Source organism: Rosa chinensis, chromosome 4 (genome assembly GCF_002994745.2).
Source record: "Rosa chinensis cultivar Old Blush chromosome 4, RchiOBHm-V2, whole genome shotgun sequence".
Lineage (NCBI taxonomy): Eukaryota > Viridiplantae > Streptophyta > Magnoliopsida > Rosales > Rosaceae > Rosa > Rosa chinensis.
The window spans coordinates 63539839-63563743 of NC_037091.1; the positions used below are offsets into that span (position 1 = coordinate 63539839).

General features: G+C 44.6%; 1 protein-coding gene across 1 annotated transcript; it reads left to right on the forward strand.

Moving 5' to 3' along the window:
* Positions 1–12629: 12629 nt before the first annotated feature.
* On the forward strand, positions 12630–13677 carry LOC112198464 (MLP-like protein 31). The gene is made up of 2 exons (XM_024339595.2): positions 12630–12898; positions 13198–13677. Exons 1-2 carry the CDS (start codon positions 12709–12711, stop codon positions 13464–13466), a joined length of 459 nt encoding a protein of 152 aa, XP_024195363.1. The 5' UTR covers positions 12630–12708; the 3' UTR covers positions 13467–13677.
* The last annotated feature ends 10228 nt before the right edge of the window (positions 13678–23905 follow it).

Consider the following 23905-nt stretch of genomic DNA (forward strand, 5'->3'; position numbering starts at 1 on the left):
TATTGTGACATAGGCAACTATTTCTATGGATGACGCCTAGTCGATCTTCTGTGACTACGATGGCTGGACCATCACAATTGATTCATGGTTGAGAACCAGCTTAATTTATGTTGCCAAATGGCATAAGTATTAATGTCACCGAAGCTCTATATGCTCCTAGGGCTGGAAGAACCCTATTGAGTTTTAAAGATATAAGAGCCAATGGTTTTCATGTGGAAACACATTGTGAGAATGGACAAGAGTTCCTTTGCATCACCTCTAATGACTACGGACATAAACGAGTATTAGAGAAACTTATGTGTCGCTCTAGTGGGTTGTATGCAACCACTATTCGAATTATTGAATCCAACCATGTCATGAGAGATGACTTATGGGATTCTGACACATATAGGCTTTGGCATGACAGTTTGGGACACCCAGGTCGTGATATGATGATCCGTATATTAAAGACTTCACACGGACATCCATTTTTCAAAACGAAAAGAAGTCAGAACCAAAATTCGATCCAAGGTAGGGCTGGCGCCGCCTACCAAATGCGACCCAAAAGTGGTATTGACGCCACCAATACCTCCTTGGTTCCTTTTTCTACTTCTAAAGTCAATTGTGACTTCGTGGCTCAACCAGATACTTCCCTGGTTGCTTCTAAAGCCCATATTTCGTTTTGCAAAGCCTGCTCTTTAGCAAAATTAGGATCGAGACCATCCTATGCAAAGGATACTAAGGAAAATATTCCATTCTTACAAAGAATCAAAGGTGATATTTGTGGACCTATTCAACCAACTTGCGGACCATTTAGATATTTTATGGTGTTGGTTGATGCATCGACACGATGGTCACATGTCATGCAATTGTCCACAAGAAATGCTGCATTTGCTAAACTCCTAGCACAAATCATTAAATTAAGGGCTCACCACCATGATCATCCCATTAAGTCAATTCGTCTTGACAATGCTGGAGAGTTTACATCAAAAACGTTTGATGACTATTGCATGTCCATTGGGATTGATGTTGAACACCCTGTTCTCATGTTCACACCCAAAATGGTCTCGCAGAAGCTGCCATTGAAAGACTTCAAATGGTCGCTAGAGCATTGGTTATGCGCATCAATCTCCCTGTTTCTGCTTGGGGCTATGCAATATTGCATGCAGCTGTGCTCATTTGTCTGAGGCCTACTGCCACTCAACCCTTTTCTACATCCCAGATGGTTACTAGATATGAGCCTGATGTCTCACACTTACGCATATTTGGGTGTACTGTTTATGTGCCAATTGCGCCCCACAGCGCACCAAAATGGGTCCTTAAAGACGATTAGGCATTTATGTTGGATATGACTCTCCAACCATTATCTGCTACTTAGAACCCTTGACAGGCGATTTATTTACTGCTAGACTTGCGGATTGTCACTTTGATGAGACAGTCTTCCAGTCGTTAGGGGGAGATAAGAACAATAATGTTCAACAGGAATGACAGAAATTGTCGTAGTCTGTCCCCACTTTGTCTCATCTTGATCCCCGAACCGCACAGTCCGAAATTGAAGTGCGGAGAATTCTCGTTCTTCAGAACGTAGCAGACTCTATGCCAGTGACAAGATCACATATACTTGCTGTAAGCGTTCCTGCAAGGATTGATGTCCCTAAAAATCATGGACATGGCGCCACCCTAAGGGATATTGGGCATGGCGTCGCCACCACTAATAGTGATGGCAATGTGGCTCAAGCCGGGCTCCCAGCAAGGAAACGTGGGAGGCCCAAAGGTTCGATGGATTCTCGCCCGAGAAAGAAAGCGAGTTTGGCACAGAAAGATCCATTAATCATCAACATAAATAACTCGTCTCATGAAGATATTCCGGATTATGGTTATGTCCGAGAGACATCATTGGGGGACGCTTCAATGTTAGAACCAATTCCAGGGAATAGGGAGATCTCCATGAATTACACTAGTGTACATGAGACGTTGAATCGAGATTCTATTATCCTTGATGATGTGTTTGCATATTCTATTGCTCAAGGAATTATAGAACATGATGATATCAAACCTCGCTCCATTGAAGAATGTCAACGAAGAGCAGACTGGCCTAAATGGAAAGATGCGATCCAGGTTGAATTTGATTCACTAACAAAGAGACAGGTATTTGGGCCTATAACGCTGACACCCCTAAGTATAAAGCCTGTTGGCCATAAATGGGTCTTTGTTAGAAAGCGTAATGAGAAAAATGAGGTTGTTAGATACAAAGCCCGCCTTGTGGCGCAAGGTTTCTCACAACGCCCTAGAATCGACTACGAGGAGACATATTCTCCCGTAATGGACGTTATAACGTTCCGCTACCTTGTCAGTTTGGTAGTTTCCGAAAAACTTGACATGCAGCTTATGGATGTGGTTACAGCATATCTCTATGGGGATCTAGATTCAGAGATATATATATATATATATATATGAAGGTTCCAGATGGACTTCAATTACCCAAATCAAGTGGCTCTAAACCACGGAGCGCTTTTTCAATAAGATTGAGACGCTCACTATATGGATTGAAAAAATCCGGACGGACGTGGTATAACCGTCTAAGTGACTACTTGATTGGTAATCAAGTTAGAATCAAAATCAATCATCAATCCCCGGCCGAAGGCGCCAAAAACTTGTTGTGAAATTTTAATTAAAACTCGCAAGCGCACGAATCGTCGTTAGTATAATGTGCAAGTACGAGGTCGTTCCAACTGAGGATTGATAATCAATTTTTAGGTTATGATTTTTAATCCAAACACAAAAACACATAAACAATCAAACTAAAGAAGATATGGTTTTAAGGTTTTCGACTAAACAAATAATGTAAAAATTAAATAAAGAAAGATAGAAAGAAATAATGATAAAACCTAGGGTTTCAGAATCAACCACTAACAATCCTATTTATGTTTCAATGCAATTAACAGATTCTTTTGTTTCTCTAGATGATAATTCCCGTATCTAAGTCCTTCTTAGGTACTCTAGACCATAGTTTTCCTTGAGTGTATGATGCTCTCCCTCTCGGGTAAAGATCTTATATCGTAACTATGCAATTTATCCTTCTCAGGTATAAATTTAACATGCAAGACTCATTACGCTTTAGAAAACAAGGGAATCAAGCAAACCATTAGTCTTTCTCCAGTAATAATGTAATTTACCACACTTAATCACAAGAAGCTTATCAAATTATATTGCATCTCTGCTTCAAATTTGTCTTCCAATTACTATATGCAAAGCCCTAAGGTGATCAATCAAAGAACTTAAACATAAAGCATCAATTCAAACAGTGATTAAGAATTCATGATAAAGAAACTATAAATCCATCAACAAATCATCAAAGTACATAAATAATCATGATAGGGCATCATCTTAACCCTAGAAAAAGGTTTAACAAAAGATAACTAAATAAAACATAAGAAAAACATAAAAAGAATGGAAGGGGAAAAGAAAGGGAAGATGGATGAGTCGTCTCCGCTCCTTAGGCGTCTACATTGTGCTCCTAGACTCCCTTTCTCATGTAAATTCGTGCTCCCTTATATAGGGAAGATTTCTGCTCATCTTTGGCTTCATGTTTCCTTGTAAAACTTGGGTTTAGATTCCTTTCTTCATTTGGAATGGGAAAATCTTGAAATATCTCTTGTAGAAGTAGGAATACATGTATTCTTGAATCCTCATCTGAATTAACTTCCTTGAAATATTAGGATTGACGATCTTGTGCCACGGAACTTGAGTTCTCCACAAATGGTTGTAAATTCCCGAGCAGATTTCCTGTCCTGACCTACTCAAATAATCATAACTTTCTCCAAAAGTATCAAAATCGAGATCCGTAAAATTTTACAGAAAGTAGACATCCGTAGCTTTCCAATTATATAAGGCTCATTGTCTAATTCGATCTGGGTAACTCCCAGTAATTCGGCGAAGTTGGGTGTTCTGCACAGACAGATTCTGGGACTTGGAATTGCACATTGCCTTTCAATCCTAGTTAGCTCATTTTGGCTTCTTTTCTTCTCTCTATGAAACAAACCTACAAAAATACTAAAACATGTAAATGAATCATAAATAAGGAAAACTAAACATAAAAACCAAGATTAAGAGGCAAAGAAATATAGGAAAATATGAGCACATCAATATGTCAACAATGAAATATATGCCCATGTGTGTTTATAAAGAGGACAAGTTCCGGATTTGCAATTGTAGCAGTTTATGTCGATGACATGAACCTAATTGGAACTCTAGATGAGTTAAAGGAAATTGCTAAGTACTTGAAATCCGAATTTGAGATGAAAGATCTTAGGAAAACACGGTTTTGCCTCGGACTAGAACTCGAGTACCGTAGTGATGGGATTATGATCCATCAGTCAGCATATACTCAAAAATTATTAAGGCGCTTTAATGAATATAAAGCAAATCCTGTGAGTACTCCCATGATCGATCGTAGTCTTGAGCCTGAAAAAGATCAGTTTCGTCCAAGGGATGAGGACGAAGACTTATTAGAGGCTGAAGTGCCCTATTTAAGTGCAATAGGCGCATTATTGTACTTAGCTCAATGCACAAGACCGGACATCTCATTCGTAGTGAACTTGTTAGCTCAACACAGTTCTGCGCCAACACGCCGCCATTGGATTGGCATAAAGACAATCTTTCGATACTTGAGAGGTACGATTGATATGGCCTTATTTTATCCCTACAGAGAGAAAAGAAATAACAGAAGTGTGGGATCGGACTCCACAAGGCAAAACGCCACCTTCCGTGCTCCTCCTCCCTTCCATCAAAATGACAACGATGTCTTGATGGGTTGTGCTGATGCAGGGTATCTCTCGGACCCTCACAAAGGTCGCTCGTAAATGGGTTATGTCTTTACCATGGGAAGCTCTGCGATATCTTGGAGGTATACAAAGCAGACCCTTGTTGCTACTTCCTCAAATCATGCAGAGATTATCGCTCTACATGAAGCTGTGCGAGAATGCATATGGCTAAGGTCTGTAGTTAGACACATTCGAGGAACTTGTGGTTTGAAATCTACCACAGATGAACCTACATGTATTTATGAAGATAATGCAGCTTGTATTGAGCAAATGAAGTTAGGTTTCATCAAGGGCGACAACACCAAGCATATATCGCCTAAGTTCTTTTACAATCAGCAACAACAAACACTTCTAAATATTGAAGTGAATCAAATCCGTTCAAATGATAATGTAGAGGACTTGTTTACCAAGTCGTTACCTAAATCCACCTTCGAGAAACATGTGAAGAGCATCGGATTAAGAAAGTTATCCGAACTCCCATAATTGTAGAAATCAGGGGGAGACCTTGACATCAGGGGGAGGTATGATGTCTACATGTTCGATCTCGAAGAGTGAAGGACGTGTTGTGCTCTTTTTGCCCTTCGACTAGGGTTATTTTTGTCCCACAGGGTTTTTGTTACCTGGCAAGGTTTTTAGTGAGGCAACGATCAAAGCGTCATCACCGAGTTTGAGCTGCACAAGGGGGAGTGTTGAAGGATGTTGACTATTCCACATTTAGGCCTCATCAACTGGCCGGGCCGGGCCGGGCCCGGCCCATTGGTAGCGGACTTGGGCCGGGCCTTACTCCATTTTTAAATAGTAGTGGGCCGGGCCGGGCCGGGCTTTATTGTAAATTGAAGGATCCAAGCCCATCCATTTAATGCGGGCCTCGCGGGCTTTTTCGGGCAGGGTCGGGCTAAGCCTTGCGGGCTTTTTCGGGGCCGGCCTTGCGGGCTTTATTTACAAATAAATCTTTAAAGATAATATGTTTTATAAACTTATATTTATATATCATACACTCCAAAGAGAAACCTCTATCAACTTAAAAAAAAATGGAAAAACCGACCGTTGGATGAGATTATTATAATAAATTATGAGTGTGATAAAAAATTTAGCCAATTTCACCATATTTTTGAATCCGATCGAATTGGTCAACCGTCGTTACTTGTATGTTTTCTTGGTTGACCGATGGCATGACGACCGCGAAACGTGCTTATTTTTTCACATCATGTCTATAAATATTTCATCGATGGATGTGCGTGGACATAAGATAAAAATTTCAATTTTAATTGCAAAGATGTTGGCCTATATCAATTTGCCTCCTAAAGTCGTATGACTTGTATATTGCATTTAAATTGTTGAGGTTCATTCTAAAGCAACCATGAAGTGGAAAATGAATTTAGAGAAATCAACCGCTCGATTGAGAGATTTTAATGTTTTATGGTGATTGTAAAAAATTCAGCTAATTTAATTCTCATTTCGAATTCGATCAATTAGGTCAAATTTAGTTACTCTTATATCTATATATCATACACTCCAAAGAGCAACTCCTATCAATTCAAAGAAAATGGAAAAATGGACCGTTGGATGAGATTATTACAATAAATTATGAGTGTGGTAAAAAATTTAGCCAATTTCACCATATTTTTGAATCCGATCGAATTGGTCAACCGTTGTCACTTGTATGTTTTCTTGGTTGACCGATGGCATGACGACCGCGAAACGTGCTTATTTTTTCACATCACGTCTGTAAATATTTCATCGATGGATGTGCGTGGACATAAGATAAAAATTTCAATTTTAATTACAAAGATGTTGGCCTATATTAATTTGCCTCCTAAAGTTGTATGACTTGTATATTGCATTTAAATTGTTGAGGTTCATTCTAAAGCAACCATGAAGTGGAAAATGAATTTAGAGAAATCAACCGCTCGATTGAGAGATTGTAATGTTTTATGGTGATTGTAAAAAAATCAGCTAATTTGATTCTCGTTTCGAATTCGATCAACTAGGTCAAATTTAGTTACTCTTATAAACCTATATCTATATATCATACACTCCAAAGAGCAACCCCTATCAATTCAAAGAAAATGGAAAAATGGACCGTTGGATGACATTATTACAATAAATTATGAGTGTGGTAAAAAATTTAGCCAATTTCACCATATTTTCGAATCCGATCGAATTGGTCAACCGTCGTCACTTGTATGTTTTCTTGGTTGACCGATGGCATGACGACCGCGAAACGTGCTTATTTTTTCACATCACGTTTGTAAATATTCCATTGATGGATGTGTGTGGACATGAGATAAAAAAAAATTAATTTTAGTTACAAACACATTGGCCTATACCAATTTTCCTCCTAAAGTTGTATGACTTATACATTACATTTAAATTGTTGAGGTTCATTCTAAAGCAACCATGAATTGGAAAATGAATTCGGAGAAACCAACCGCTCGATGGAGAGATTGTAATGTTTTATGGTGGTTGTAGAAAATTAAGCCAATTTGGTTCTAGTTTCGAATTCGATCTACTAGGTCAAACTTAGTTACTCTTATAAACTTATATTTATATATCATACACTCCAGAGAGCAACCCCTATCAATTCAAAGAAAATGGAAAAACCGACCGTTGGATGAGTTTATTACAATAATTTATGAGTGTGGTAAAAAATTTAGCCAATTTCACCATATTTTCGAATCCGATCGAATTGGTCAACCGATATGTAGAATATATATATGCACAATGCACATATTCTATATAGAAGTATAAGAACTTCCACACACACACACACACACACACACACACACACATATATATATAAACACACACACACAAATATAAATCTATATGTGTGTGTGTGTGTGTGTATATATATATAAACACACACACACACAGATATATATATATATATATATAATATTTTACCAGCTTTTACGGGCCGGGTTTTTGCGGGCTTTTGGCGGGCCGGCCCACTACCCACTGAGGCAGGCTTTTGCAGGCTTTTTAACCGGCCGGGCCGGGCTTTTAGCCCTCAGGGCCTGCTGGCCTCCATCGGCCCACTTGATCCGCGGGCTTTTTGATGAGGCCTACTCCACATTCAAGCGCGTTATGCTCTTTTTCTCCTTCGACCAAGGTTGTTTTTTCCCACAGGGTTTTTATTACTTGGCAAGGTTTTTGACGAGGCAACTTAGAAGCGCATAGCAGAGACAACACTATTGACATGGAATATCCAATGGGGAGTGTTGTGAATGATAATGACTATTCATGCAATAGGTATTGCTTAATGTATGCGATTGACAGACTCGTAATGTATGCGATTGACATACTTGTAATGTGCGATTGATTAGTATAGCTATTATGTATTGCATTTTGTATGCATGATGTAACCCTATATAAACCTCATGGTGAGATGAATACAATACATTTTTCCAATTCTCTACAACACAATCTACCATTTTTTATGTTGTGTATAATGATATATGAATAATAAGAGAAAACTAATCAACCAAAATGTTACACAAAAAATAAAGTAGTAAACTGATGACATAATTTATTTCATATCTAATTTACAAAAGAAACATGTGTGTATGTAACGGCCTATTCTGAATGTATATATATATATATATATATATATATATATATAAACACCTGGCTTCCGGTTTGATTAAAAAAAATATAAAAAAAAACATGTGTGTTTGTATCATCTTAACAATACCATTGAAAGTGAGCATTAGCTAGAAGGATTAAGGCTTCTAGAGCTATAATGATAAAAATAAAAAAATTATTAGATGAGAGTAGAGGCAGAGGGTTTATAAAAATAAAAATAAAATTATTAGATGAGAGCAGAAGCAGAGGCAGAGGCAGATGTTTGGCTCCAGTTTTTCTTGAGCTGGTCAACAGTCTCTTTTCTTGCGTGGGCGTGAGGTGCGGTCGACGGGGGTGTCCCTTGACTGACTTCTTTCAAGCAATTGTGGACGAGGAGAGCACCAACCTCGTCGTGGGATTCTTTGTGCCTCGTGGCGAAGACTTTTGCTGAGCTTCTTCAAAATCATAATCGATACTCAACGTCGTAGATCGAGCAGAGCGAAAATCACTGGGAAGTGAGGGGAACTTGCTAAAGCGCGACTTTAGCTTGGCTGGTTTGCGAGGGTGTTACCCTTGCTTGGCTGGTTCCGTAACCGTTGTGGTCGCGGTACTACAGTCGGCTCCTGAGAAGACTAGGACCGAAGCACATTGACAGAGGGCTTGGTGGCACTGACAGTCGGCTCCTGAGGATTCTGAGACTGAAGTGTGGTCACCGGTAAGAGAAGGAGAGGGGTTGCTCTGGAGAGACTTGGATAATCGTAGAGATTGTTGTTGATTTGTCTCTTGTTACTTGTTGTAGCTTCTATATATAGGCTACCAAGCCATATTGGTTGGCCTTAAACAAATCATGGTGGGTTAAGCACTTAAGCACTATGAAATCATGGTGGGTTAAGCACTTAAGAACTATGGAATCATGGTGGGTTAAGCACTTAAGCACTATGGAATCATGGTGGGTTAAGCACTTAAGCATTAATGGAATTGAAAATGATGAGTTTTGGAGTGGTTTTGAGTCACTTTCTGCTCATTTATTCCTTCAATTATATCTCCACCAAGAATTCAGAATGGGCCTTTGACTTCTTCATATAAAATAATCCACCATGAGTGTAGATCATTCTGGTAAAATTTCAGAGTTTTCTTTCATGTGGTTAGGCCGGAAACGCTGCTGGACTCCTTATAGGTCTGGTTTTCCAGTTTTGTCTTTCAGAAAATTGGACTGATTGTTTGAAGGTTTTCACTCCAAACTATCTCTTTCACTATTCATAAGAAATGATCCTTGGGATGTCTAGAATGAATCTAGAAAGTTTTAGCTCATTTGGATTTCATTTGGTTAGTCTGCCGCCCCTCCTTCCTTGTTTAGCTCGGTTTCTCCTAGCCGAAATAGGAAAATGTGCTAAAGTTGACTTTTCATTTCCATGCTTCCATTATTTCCTTTTCTTGCAGCTCGCATAATCTTTCATAATTCTGCAGGTAGGCTTTATTTAGTTTCTAAATAATATATTTTGAACTTGTCGACAATATATAGCTTGAGCCACTGACATTGGCTCAATTTCTCCAAGACACGCCTTGTCAGGCCAAAATGCTCATTTTGGGTTCAAACAGCAGAGGCAGAGGAGGATAGTGGGAAGATAGGTCTAAGACAAAATGGATGAGTGTCACCTCTGCTGCTTCTTCTTCTTGTTTTTTTTTTTGGTGAAGAGTTTCTTCATTTTTTGAGTGAGAAAGAATCCATCAAAATCTCTTGGGAAGTGGTTGGATTGTTTTTGAGTTTTGATATGTATAAAAAGCACTATAAAATCCTCCAAAATCCAGCATTTAATGAAATCCTTAAAAATCCGTGTACTTTTGAATATTTGCAGATTTGAATGGATAATTTTAAATCTTAATTGAATACATCAAGATTTTAAATGATTGTTTAAAATCTCAATTGAATACCCATAGACTTTCAAAAAACAAAAAAATCTTGTAGACTCTTAAATGAATACACCCCCCCCCCCCAAGTCTTTTTTCAGTGTCCTCTCAGTAAAATGTTTTGGGTCTGTGCTTATTTGGCGTTAGCTATAATTTAAAGTTTTTAGCCGACAATTTCTACCGGCAGTTGTAATAATTTAATACTACTATTTTTTTTTTGATCAAATATGAGACATACCAATAGTATGCTCCGTTCATAGATTAAGAAATAGTACAAGACTACTCCAATAAGACACTTATGCTCTGAGTAGCCTATGCCACATGCAAACACCTGACCTTGCAGGCAATCTAGTCTACCTAGTCTCACACGCCGAGCACGCAATTGTGGTACGCTAAAAACTAAGTACTTCCACAAGACTCATAGAGGTATCTCTACCAGCATAGACAATAGTAACTAGGATTAACCTATCAAACAACTATTGGCTCCTTACCCTTTGATGGGTCGGAACCATGAATTGCTTCCACCATGGTGAACTCCAGTAAACCATTCACCAATTTCTCCTCCTTCCTAGGAGTCTTGATCTTTTGTGCCCAGGCCCAAGCCCAAGCCAAGAGAGAACTAGCAGAAGGACAATAGTGCACCTCCTGCCGACTCCTCATCGCCGCTGTCTCCGGCGGCCAATATTTCCAACCCATCCCCGCTGGCTCAGTCTCTGCCCACCTACCAAGGAAGCACCAGGACCGGTCTGCTCACTTCTGCAATTGAAATCAGGGGCCCGATCCCGGAGTCAAACAACCCAGAAGCAATGGATCACAACACCACCACCTCTTGGATTGGGATCCGATCTGACCACGATCACTACTATTCAGTCAAGAAACCTTCAGCCAAAGCAGACGCTCCAAAAGCAACACCACCGCTTCACCACCATACACTCTCTCTCCAACCTGTTAAAACAAAAGCCAGATCCGCAAATCCTAGCTCGAGTACCAGCCGCTTCCTAGCAAGAGACCGGAACTGAGACCAGTGCCCTCTAGTCTCGGCTGACAAAGGCCTACCGCGCACGCCGCCGCTGGGGAGAGAAAACTCTCTAGGGTTTAATTTATCTTTTAGATAATCTAATACTACTATGAATATAATGAATAATATTTATGGTGCATGTGGATAATTTGTATTTCTAAAGTTTATCGATTGGTGATCATAACACGTACAATGAGATTCATATATATAATATGTTCCGAGGAAAATTCAAGAACAGATACTAATTAAACCTGGACGTAACATACAAATCAAACATGACCGATTAATTCCTAGCTATGTATTTGATATTACGATGTGTGGTACTCTTCTCTTATTTAGACTATCTAAGAAATGTTCGAGGAGGCTACTATTATACACCTTCAATCTCTTCATATAATTGGAGTTAAATTCTCTGCATTTACTCCTTTTGGAAAAAAATAAAATGCGTACAAGTCAAATAAGATCAATCAAGTTCAAACATTAATCCCTTTTAAATTGCGGGCTTAATAGTTAACAATGCTTGGAGATTTATTATGTGAAAATCGGTTTCTTTGGCGACAACAGCTGCCCATTGGAGCTGGACACGTGGGTCTTGACAATGTTCCAGCAGCTTCTCATTATATTCTTTCACCATAGCTATTAGCTAATTAGTAGTCGGGTATCATGATAAGCATATAATAAAAAGTAATTAAGTTTCTAGTGGGAAGAAAAGTAAAGGCAACTTTCGATCAAAAGAAGAAAAGAAAAGTAAAGGCAACCTCAAGTTGACGCATGGAATCAAAAGTTATCCGATAATTTTTTTTTTTTTTTTTTAAGGGAAAGACGTCAAACTATATTAATTGAAACTGAGAAGTACAAGGAGCGATGCAAAAACATCGAAAGAAAAACAATATGTAGCAATTGGACGCACTTGTTCCTTTTCCATATATGAACAATTTAAGAAAACAGAGTAGTAGCTAGCTTTTTTTTTTTTTGGTCTGAAGAGTAGTAGCTAGCTATTTTTGGTAAATGCATTCGATGGAAACTATATAGGAATATATAAACACAATCATTGAGGGATAAGGAAGGCTGGTATGGTACAGTGGGCATGAGTATAGAGTACGTTTTTTGCCCTAGCAAATTAACTGCATAGATTCTTCAGGGGGGAACCCCCCCTACTCCGCTAAGTCTGACCCAGAAAAGCAGATAGTATCGGTCGAAAGTACAGCACATCCCCTATTCATGCATTCCGAGACCACAATGACCATGACAGGACTTGGGTATTGGAATATTGTTTCTTTAGCGCGCAGAACCATTCGGCTTTCATTTTGGATCTCTATAAGTACTTATTTAGCTTGGTTTTCCTCAACACTCACACAAATTACAGAAGTAGCTACTAGTGGCTTGACACAACTCAGTCCAATCTCTAACGCCATGGCTCAAATAGCAAAAATGCAAGTTGAAGCTGAGATCAAAGCCAGTGCTGAAAAGTTCTACGAAATCTTTCGTAGCAAAGGGTACTTGTTGCCCAAGATCTGCCCTGACATGATAAAGGACCTGCGGGTACTCGAAGGGGATTGGGGAACTGTAGGCTCGGTCAAGCAGTGGACTTACGTTGCTGCAGGTAGGATATACACATATTTTCCACACTAAATATTATATGCAAGTAAAGAGTGCTAGCCAACAATTTAATGGAATTCATATTAAAATTAAAATTTAAGAAGTAGGCTTGATAGTTTAAGATCTAGGGTTTGGTTCTCAGATATTACGGGCTAAATATCCTAAGTCACTCTCTCTAAATAATTAGCATATGCCACATATCAGATGATTTTCTAAGACCCCCTTGATTCCGTTTCTATTCAGACCAAAAAAGAAAAACAAAAACTTTTGATTCTCAGTCCAAATTAATAATCATGCCTGTAGGTAATTCTGAGATTGCAAAAGAGACGGTTGAAGCCATGGATGAAAAAGCCAAATCAATCACTTTCAAGACGGTGGATGGATCGCTCCTGAAAGTCTACAAGAATATGAAGGCTACGGTTCAGGTTACGGCAAAGGCTGGCGGATGCAGCTCGGTGAAATGGAGTATAGAATATGAGAAGCTGAACGAGGATTCTCCACCTCCCAATAAGTATCTGGACTTTGTTCTCATTCTCAATAAAAAGGTTGATGCCTACCTTCTCAAGAAATAATGGATCATCCTTTGCATGTGGGACTGGTATGATATGTATAATAAAAGCTGGGAAGCTTTAAGGGTTTCCGACTACTTCTAGGAATCTAGTTCTATGCAATTAATCCTTAAATTAATATAAGATATGTATAACTTCCAGTTTTCCACCTCCATTATTGTACTGCTTGAAAAAATAAAAATAAAAAACAAAAGGAAAAGTAGTGCTATTACATGATTTGATTAATTTGACGCGTGGTGCATATGAAGATGGAGGGTGGAGCGGGACAGAGATTTAAGGAGATTATCATATTGGGATTTTGTCCATTTACCCCATTTTTACGGATTTTTTTCTCACTAACCCCATTAAGTTTTTTTAATTCTCTTTTACCCAATGCACTCTAACCCCATTAAGATTTTTTTTTTGTTTTTAATTTTTTTTTAATACCATTTTACCCCTCACCCCTTTATTACTTAGAGAGAGAGAGAGAAACCATAAGAGACTTCGCCGGAGCCGGTCACCGGTCGCCGGAATCCGGTCAACTTTAGCCGGAATCCGGTCACCGGTCGCCGGATTCCGGTCACCGGCCGCCGCCCACCGGATTTTTCTGAAAACCTCTATTGCCCTCCAATAGAGGGGCAATAGAGGTCTATTGCCCCTCAATAGACGTCTATCAACCATGTATTGCCCCCCAATAGACGTCTATTGCCCCCCAATAGACGTCTAGATTACCGAAATGGTAATTAATCTTCCTAAAACTACACAAATAAAACTTTGATTAAAGAAAAAAAACGAGGAGATTACATCTATTACCCCCCAATAGACGTCTATTAGACGTGTACTGCCCCCTAATAGACGTGTATTGCCCCCTAATAGACGTCTATTAGCCATGTATTGCCCCCTAATAGACGTCTATTGCCCTGCAATAGATGTCTATTACCCCCTAATACCCATTTATTTATTAAAATTAGATAAATAAAACTTTGATTAACGAAAAAAAAAAGAGGAGATTACATCAATTCAAAACGTCTACTGCCCTCCAATAGACTTCTATTGCCTCCCAATAGATCTTTAAGAGGCCTCTATTGCCCCAATAGAACCTTTTTTCTTTCTTTCTTTCTTTTCATTTTGGGCTTCTGAACCAATTTACAGCAAAAAAAAAAAAAATTTGATTTGGGCACCCAGAGAAAAGCTCTGGGCACCAAATCGTGGTTCTCCTCCACCACCGGCATACCAGATCCATGTTCTCCTCTGCCACCGGCCTGTGTCGAGGCCGGAGAGCCTAGGTCGAGCACCAGAGGTCGAGCTCGAGCGCCAATTCCCGCCGGAGATGAGTTGCGGTTTTGATTTCGTGATCGGCGAAGCCAAGCAACCGATGACTTCAGTCTTCAGCACGAACTTGCCGCCGGCAATGGATGGCGCGAACTCCGAGCTCGGTGCACGAACCGGAACTCCGACCTAGCTGCACGGAGGTGACGTAAAGGAACTCCGAGCTCGCTGCACGAACTCGCCGCCGGCTGTACGATCGATGGCGCCGGCTGCACGAACTCGCCGCCGTCTTCTAGGCTGCACAAACTCTTCGCCAACTGCACGAGCTCCGGCTTCTGGGCTGCACGACTATTGCCGGATGAGAGAGAGAGAGAGAGAGAGAGAGAGAGAGAGAGAGAGAGAGAGAGAGAGAGAGAGAGAGAGAGAGAGAGAGAGAGAGAGAGAGAGAGAGAGAGAGAGAGAATCAGATCGAAGAGGGGAGAGAGTCAGATCGAAGGGGAGAGAGGAGAGAAAGATCGATGGCATATGATGTAATTTATTAATTTGATTGAGGGTAAAATTATCTTTTTAATTTAAATTGGTAGTGGGGAATAAAAATCTGTTGCTGGGGTAAGTGGGATAACTTTGACTCATTTTGGGGCTTTGGGTCAAGGACCCTAATCTATCATATTTAGGTAGCTTAGTGGAGTAGGCCAATCTTTGATTTCATTTTTTCTTTTTCTTTTTCTCTTTTCTTTTGGACAAAGATTAATTTCATTAATTAAATAGCAACGGCAGAAAAACAAAGAACAACTTAGAAGCTAAGAACAAAACTGACCCAGATACAGCGGAGCAGAATGATCGGGCCTAATCTGGTGGAGTGGGTAATCCGTCATTCTTCAATACACGAATCCAATGAAGATGGAGGGTGGAGCGGGTAATCCATCATTTTTGCATGCATGGGACATGTGATTAATTTCCAGATTGAAAAGGCAGCACTGAGATTTATTTGTCTATTAGTGGGTAGGTGAATCTTTGTATTGATTTGTCTCCTCTGAAGGTCTAAAGCATAAACAATCATAGGTAAAAGACAGACACCACACTCATTATAAAAAAAGAAGAGAGAGAGAGAGAGCATGCATGGCATGCACTAATCCAAAAATGAATGAATTAATACGAAAGTAAAATGAGAATGGCAGTGCTGAATGAACAGTAAAACAGTTATCCATCCGTTTTGTCCTTTAACTTTCTGCTGGTTTACTTACTTATCCCTGACAATTGTCTTCTTTTGTTTGCTCTATCGAAACATAGTGTTAATGTCTAAAAGTCTAGCGGTAGCTGGACTTTAGTTAACGCTGATCCGGCGGGCGGATCGATACTTCTGTTGTTAGTGGTTCCCGTTACCTGTCAAGTAAAATACAATGGGCGTCAGAGGGAGACCGCGCTGGGCGGTCTTCAACTCTCCGATGCCTAAGTTAGTCAATGTATTTATGTTGACAAAGTAACAGTAGGTAAGTATTGAATGCGTAATAAATGAGGAGAGAGGAGAGGACCTTTTATAGGTGAGGAAGAGGATGATCTTCTCCTTGTTTTCGATGTGGGACTGATGTGCTTCAGTTCCCAGTTTCAGTAGCTTCTGATGCTAATTTGACACGGCGCGTGGCGGCGCGTCGGCGGTGCTTTGGGGTTGATCCGGGGCTCAGGCGGTAACCCGGCTAGCTGTCTTTACGCCAGTCACTCATATGGTGGGCGTTGGTACCCCTGGCGGTACAATGAGCGTGGCTCATTATAGCTAATTATGCTTGCAAATGCACATGTATGTACAAGTCCCCCAAATCCCCAGTCAAGGAGGGCAATCTTGGTTGGGGAGTTGATCGGCGGTTTGAAGCGTTTCTCCCGCTAGACTTTGCAGAAGCATAATTAGCGTCAGTGCGTTGTCAACCATGGATTTACTGAGCAAACGCTTTGTGCCCTTTCGGGTGGGCCCCTGCTAGGCCCTCCAGGGAGTCCCCCACTCCCCGGCTAAGATGGACCTCCGGATGGTCGCTATTATTGTTTGTTGAGGGGGAGCTGCACGGAGCAGCGCTGCACGGAGCAGAGGGTGTTGGGTTGCGAGCCCAATCTTAGCACCCAAGTGACGGGGGTCAACGTACCTGATCAGGGCTGTCGTAGACTGTTGACTAGTCCCCGTGTCCCGTAGGGACATTCTGACCGTAACTCCGCGTGGCGGCGTTGTCAGAGAGGCGTGGCCTCGGGATCCACCGCTGGCGGAAGTCCCCCCGCTAGATGTAGCAGGAAGCAGCGTCAAGTAGGCGTGCTTGGTTGTATTTTATTGAGCGGTATTGCGCTGAATAAAGTACGCAGTTTGTCAGAGGAGAAAGGGGGTTCGGTAGCGGTGTGCTGTGTAGCGGAGGACGCCCCGTTTACGGAATGACGAGAGAAGTTCCGTTGGAGACTTGGATGGTGACAAAAGAAGTTCCACTGGCGGGGTTTCGCTCTGTGGAGACTCCGTCACTTGTCAGGTGACAAGCGAAGATCCGCTGGCGGGGTTTCGCTCAGCGGAGACTCCGTCACTTGGATGACAAGTGAAGATCCGCTGGCGGGGTTTCGCTCAGCGGAGACTCCGTCACTTGGCGGATGAGAAGTGAAGATCCGCTGGCGGGGTTTCGCTCAGCGGAGACTCCGTCACTTGGATGACAAGTGAAGATCCGCTGGCGGGGTTTCGCTCAGCGGAGACTCCGTCACTTGGCGGATGACAAGTGAAGATCCGCTGGCGGGGTTTCGCTCAGCGGAGACTCCGTCACTTGGCGGATGACAAGTGAAGATCCGCTGGCGGGGTTTCGCTCAGCGGAGACTCCGTCAGTTGGATGACAAGTGAAGATCCGCTGGCGGGTTTCGCTCAGCGGAGACTCCGTCACTTGGATGACAAGTGAAGATCCGCTGGCGGGGTTTCGCTCAGCGGAGACTCCGTCACTTGGCGGATGACAAGTGAAGATCCGCTGGCGGGGTTTCGCTCAGCGGAGACTCCGTCACTTGGCGGATGACAAGTGAAGATCCGCTGGCGGGGTTTCGCTCAGCGGAGACTTGGTCTCGAGAAATGACGAGGGAGAAGTTCCGCTGGCGGGGTTTCGCTCAGCGGAGACTTCAGGCGGTTCCTTATGAAGTCATCCCAACTGTTTAACACGTGTCGAACCTATAGCGGGTTAGCGTGCGTAGGCTTGTCTCCTAAGCCTGTCCATCTTCTAGCTTTTAATGATATTAATTGTGGGTTTCATAACCGAGGTAACGCCTCGGGTACTCCGGAGAGTGAGTGGAGACTGATGACACGTGTACGGCTGGTACGTGATGCCGTTATGGAGCGGACGGCTTAGGATGCGTTGATGCCGAGATAAAAAGGGTGGGGGGGGGGGGGGGGGCCTTTGGAGATTTGCCACTGCGCGAAAATTTGAAAACCCAGTCGACGTCTTGGAGTTCTGCTTGTCCGAGACCGAAGAGAGAGCTTGCCGGAGCGCGGGTATACCGTTTCCAGAGAGACGTCGACCGTCACCGTGCACGACCGTGCAGAAGATTGCGCCACTGAGGTTGGTACCTGGATTCCCCCTTTTGTTTCTTTGTTTTAGTGGGTCTGTTTATTTCTGGGTTTTGCTGCTTTTGCCTTTCTGAGATGACTGCTGGTTTTGCTGGGTGTGTTTTGAGGTGTGAATGGGATTTCTTTGGGGGGGTTGGATTATGGTTGGCTAAGCGTTGGTGGTTAAGGAATAGATAGCCGAATCTGGGTTGAGTGCGTCTGTTTTGTACTTTGGAGTTTTATGGGTTTTGTTGTTGATACCTTTGGCTATATCTGATGCGAGAGTAGGTTAGATCTGTATTTGTGCTAACTGATGTGGGTTTTAGGGTTTGGGATGGCTAACGTTATAGAGATTTCGAGCAGTGAGGATTCCGGGTCTGACGTGTCGTTCAGAGCGGCGGATAGGATTTTTATTGATTCGTTGCGTCCGTCTGCCCATGCAGGAACCTCACTGCCAGAACCGCTAGAAGTTGAGCCTCTTCAGACCATCCTCTGGGACGTAGCTATGGGCCGCGGTTCGCGTCCAGAGAGCTCTAGGGCGGGTGAGGCCGCTGCCGCCAAAACTAGGCGCGACGAGCGCTTGGCAAGCAATAGTGCTGCTAGCGGGTCTGCTGGCGAAGAGGAAGTAGCGGGGCAGAATGCCGAATCAGCGTGGTTTCTCTCAGATGGCACTGCCATCGACGAGGCAGGTGGGCGGATGACCGCCGCTGCCGTTAACCGGATGAAACAGACGTTTCGGTTGCCGGGGTCGGTGAAGCTGCGCCCGCCGGGGGCGGACGAAAAGGCCTCGATTCTCCCAGCGGGTTTTGCTGCCGTTCACGAGGCGATATTCCGTCAAGGACTGACATTCCCGCTGGTGCCCAACCTCCAGATATTGGTGTGCGAATTTGGCCTTGCGTTTGGTCAGATTTGCCCCAATATGTGGCGGTTAATGTTGGCCCTGAACTCCCTGTGGCGGTTATCCGGGTGCGAGGGCCGACTGTGGCGGAAGTGCTTTACTTCTACGAGTTGGTGTATGTGAAGCGCCGAGGGTGCAAAGGGCAAGTGAACTTGAGTCGCCGGCAGGGAGCGCCCAAGCTAATTGAGAATCTAAGGGACTCAATGTCCTACTGGCGGGGGACCTTCTGCGTCGCTACAGACGGTTGGGAGTACCACGCCAGATCGAATGAGGAAGGGCCGACATTTAGGATCAAGTCTGAGTTCCAACCTATTCGAGGTTGGTGTCCGGTTTCCGCTGAAAGCATTTGGCGTGTTGACGTGCTTGCACCTGTACTCCTACTAACGACGTGTTTTTTTTTTGTGCAGCGGGACTTCGGTACACGCTAACGCGCGAAGAAGAGTGCCGCGTGGCGAGGATCAGGGGTTGCTGGCGGAACCGAAACTTGCTTGATTTCCGCCTGCTGACTGGTTGGGAGTTGCTGGTCGACCTGCGACTAACACGCTCCATTGGTGAGGAGTCTACCCTGTCATATCGTACTATACTTTTGAATTGTTTGACTGATGGCTGTCGCTCTATTTTTTTTTTTTTAGAAACTCCGCCGGGCAACAAATCGAGTCGCGACGCATTTGAGAAGGCGATGGATAGGGCGGAGATAGACAATTTTTGGAGGCCATGTATGCCGAGGGGCTGGCGGCCCAGCAGACCGTGGTGAACCCGGAGACATTGGCGCTGAGGCAGTCCGATGTTCCGGTGGTGATGCCGATGCCGCACCAGTCTCACCTTGGTGAGGATGGTCTGCCTACGGTGCAGGCGGGGACTCAGACAGTCGGCGTGGATCAGAGGGGAAGTGCTGCGGTCGGGCCAGAGAAGGAGCGGATGCCTGCTCACAGGCGGGGTCCTCAAAAGGTTGTGCAACCGGCGGAAGATGTCACTGTGACAAGGGAGGAGCCGCCAGTGAGGGTGACGAGGGCCGTCGCTGGGAGTCAGAGGGCGCTGGAGAGAAAGCGCCGGACGGCCGAGTCTCCTGACGAGGAAGAGGGAGACGAGGTGGTGATCGGGTCCCGTCGTCAGAAGAAGGCCCGACAGGCTCCCTCAAAGACTGCGGCGGTGGAGGGAGAGGCGCCCGTCGTCGGTGAGCTAGACTCGTTCGCCGAGTATGCGCCATTTATGACAGAAGGGGAGCGGGAGTTCCTGTTCCATCTGTGCGAGCGGCTGGGGTTCGGCGGTCTGGCGGGCATATCGCGCCCGACGGCAATTGACCAATCGCCCTTCAGCTCGGCCTTTGGCCAAATATCGGCGGGTTTACATGATATGTTCGTGGCGGCGTCGAAGCAGCCCCGGATTGAGGGAGAGCTCCGGGAAGAAATCGGAGGTCTCCAGAGTGAGTTGGCGGAGGCAAAGGAGAGACTGGCGGAGGTTGAGCGGGGGCTGGCCAAGGTGGAGTGTGATTATGCGGACGCCCGCGGCAAGCTTAATGCGGCCATCAGGCGGGACTTGGAGAGGAATGAACGCGTCTCCCAGCTGGAGCAGGAGATCGCATTGCTGCAGGAGCGGATAGCCGCTAAAGACAAAAAACTCATTATAGTGCAGCGGGAGTCTGCCGATAGGATGGCCGAAATGAAGCGGCTGGGGGTGAGGTTACCCGCCTGAGAGCTGAAGGGAGTACCGCTGCGGCCGCCGCTGTCGAAGCGTTCAAGCAGTCGGCAGAATTTAAGAAGATACTGACCGAAGCGGCGAAGTCTGGGGCCCGGGCCAATATAGACATGTTGAAGCGGAAGGGTGCCATTGACTTTGCAAAGGCGTCACAGCCTGACGTGCCGGCAGCGGAGAGTGCCCCGCCGGAGACAGACGTCGTGCCTGCCCCAGCTGTGGGTATCTTGTCAAATTCACCTGAACGTTGAAGATTTCCGCCAGGGTTTTTGTGATACTTGGCTTGTCAAGATACTCCACCCTTGGCTTGTAATCTATGTCAAATTCACTGAGCTCGATGGCCCACTTGTTGAGGCGCCCTGAATGTTCAGGGTTCTGCATCACCTGTCTCAGCGGTTGATTAGTTAGCACATGGATTGTGTGCGCTTGAAAATATTGGCGGAGGCGCCTGGCGGCAACGATGAGTGTGAGAGCTAGCTGCTCCAAGGGTGGATATCTTGTTTCTGCCCCGTTCATGCCTCTGCCTGCGTAGAAAACTGGGAGCTCGTCCTGTCCCTCCCGCCGGACAATGGCGCAGCTCACCGCTGATATCGATACCGCTAGGTATATGAACAGTGTCTCTCCTTGCACAGGGATAGAGAGTAGTGGGACTGCCGCTAGGTAATCCTTCAAGCCCTGAAATGCCGTCTGACATTCCGGGTTCCAGTTGAGGTGAAAGAGGAATGGTCCCTTGAGGAGTCCCTGCCTGAAAGCCGCCGAAGCCATTGTTTTGTCGAGATCGCGGCACTGAGATGCTGCCGCCCGCCATCTTGTGACGAATGCCTTCAATGATTCGTCCTCTCCCTGCCGGACGCCAAACAACTGGCTCGTGTTGTGATGACCGGCGGATAACAAGATGAATCGAGAGAGGAAAGCATGAGATAACGCCTGGAATGAGCCGATGGACCCTGGCGGACACTCGAAAAACCAACTCATTGCCTCACTATCCAGCATTTCGCTGAACAAGTGGCACAGGGTGGCGTCATCAAATCCCTTGTTGTTGGTGACCTTCTTGAACGTGTCCATGTGGACGAAGGGATCCATCTTACCGCTATAATGTGACATTTTTGGGGTCTTTGCGAACGCTGGTCTGACGGCTTGCAAAATTGTAGTGGTGAATGGTCCTGGCCTGGACGCGAAGAGTGGGTTTGGGGCTGGCGCCGGGGTGCCTGCCTCCGCCAGGATTAGCCTCTGTTCTAACTGCCGTATCCTTTCCAAAATTTGGGCGGTTGCGTTGCCAGCGGGGCCTGCTCGGGAGCTCCGCGGAACTGACCCTCGCCCGGGAATGGGTGGATTGTCCTCAGTCCCTGCTCTAGTCCTAGAGGGGTGGGTGCGCAGCAATGACTCCGCCTCCTGCTCCAACAGTTGAGGGACAGGGGGTGGTCCCATTCCTGCCAGCTCAGGTGGGTTTAGCGGTACTTGCATTTGCACAATGGGTCCCATGCCAGCGGTAGGCCGGCTGTGTCTGGTGCTGCGTGACTACTCACTTCGTGCTGGGTTGGCGTTTGCGTCCAGCGCCCGCTTTAGCTCGTTGAAACTTGTCATCAGCGTGGCCACCTGCTCTTGGGCCTCAGCCTTTTCCTTGCGTTCCTGCTCGCGCTCTCTGTTTGCTTTGTGGAGGTCCGCCAGCGCCAGCTCATACAAGGCGGTGAGGTCCTGACCTGGGGGCGGCTGCTGCTTGGATTTGTTTCACCGCCAGGGTTGACCGGGGTGCTGAATAGTGCGCGGTTGATGCTTACCGCTGGGTGGGCGGGTTGGGGAACGGCGGACTGGTCTGCTTGCTCCTCGACATTTCCCCCGCTAGCATTAGTCATGGTAATTGTGATGGGATGACTTTTGTTCAAGGTTTCCCACAGACGGCGCCAATGTTAATGTCTAAAAGTCTAGCGGTAGCTGGACTTTAGTTAACGCTGATCCGGCGGGCGGATCGATACTTCTGTTGTTAGTGGTTCCCGTTACCTGTCAAGTAAATACAATGGGCGTCAGAGGGAGACCGCGCTGGGCGGTCTTCAACTCTCCGATGCCTAAGTTAGTCAATGTATTTATGTTGACAAAGTAACAGTAGGTAAGTATTGAATGCGTAATAAATGAGGAGAGAGGAGAGGACCTTTTATAGGTGAGGAAGAGAATGATCTTCTCCTTGTTTTCGATGTGGGACTGATGTGCTTCAGTTCCCAGTTTCAGTAGCTTCTGATGCTAATTTGACACGGCGCGTGGCGGCGCGTCGGCGGTGCTTTGGGGTTGATCCGGGGCTCAGGCGGTAACCCGGCTAGCTGTCTTTACGCCAGTCACTCATATGGTGGGCGTTGGTACCCCTGGCGGTACAATGAGCGTGGCTCATTATAGCTAATTATGCTTGCAAATGCACATGTATGTACACATAGTTTGGGTATTTTGTTTTGTCCGATTTGTTAATTTTCTACTCTTCCTTCAATTGTGTCGAGTGATAGAAAGAGAAACCAAGACGATTGGAATTGTTGCAAACTTTAACAAGTATCAATTTTTGTTGAGTTTGAGGGTTGAGTAATCATGTACATCCAATAAATTAAACAAAGATCTATTACAGAAAACGTGATAATTGCCTCTAGGAAAATATGGATAGAACCTAAGAGCTCCAAGAAAGTCGGAGCAGAAAACCTAGAGCTAAGTCGTCTACTTTCAATGCCCTGTTCGACGATGACGATGTCCCAATGCCTCGTCCGACGGCGGGTCCTTGGGACGTCGTCGTAGGACGAGCAACCTAGTTCTGTGAATCTTCTGGCTTGGGACAGTGGTCTTGGGGATGAATCTGAAGCTTGGAAATGCCTATAGAGAGAGTTCGGCAGGCATTGGTGTGTTTCTGATCTCCTCATAGGAGGAGGACGAGGGCAAGGGTGGAGCAACGGAGGGGATCTGGTGTCTGCTGGGGACAATCTAAGGCTTCCAGACAGGCGGTCATGGCTTTTTCCCCTGCATCGGGGTTATGGATTGCTGATGGTGGTCACAAGGATTGCTCCTTACTTCGATCAGATTTCAGAT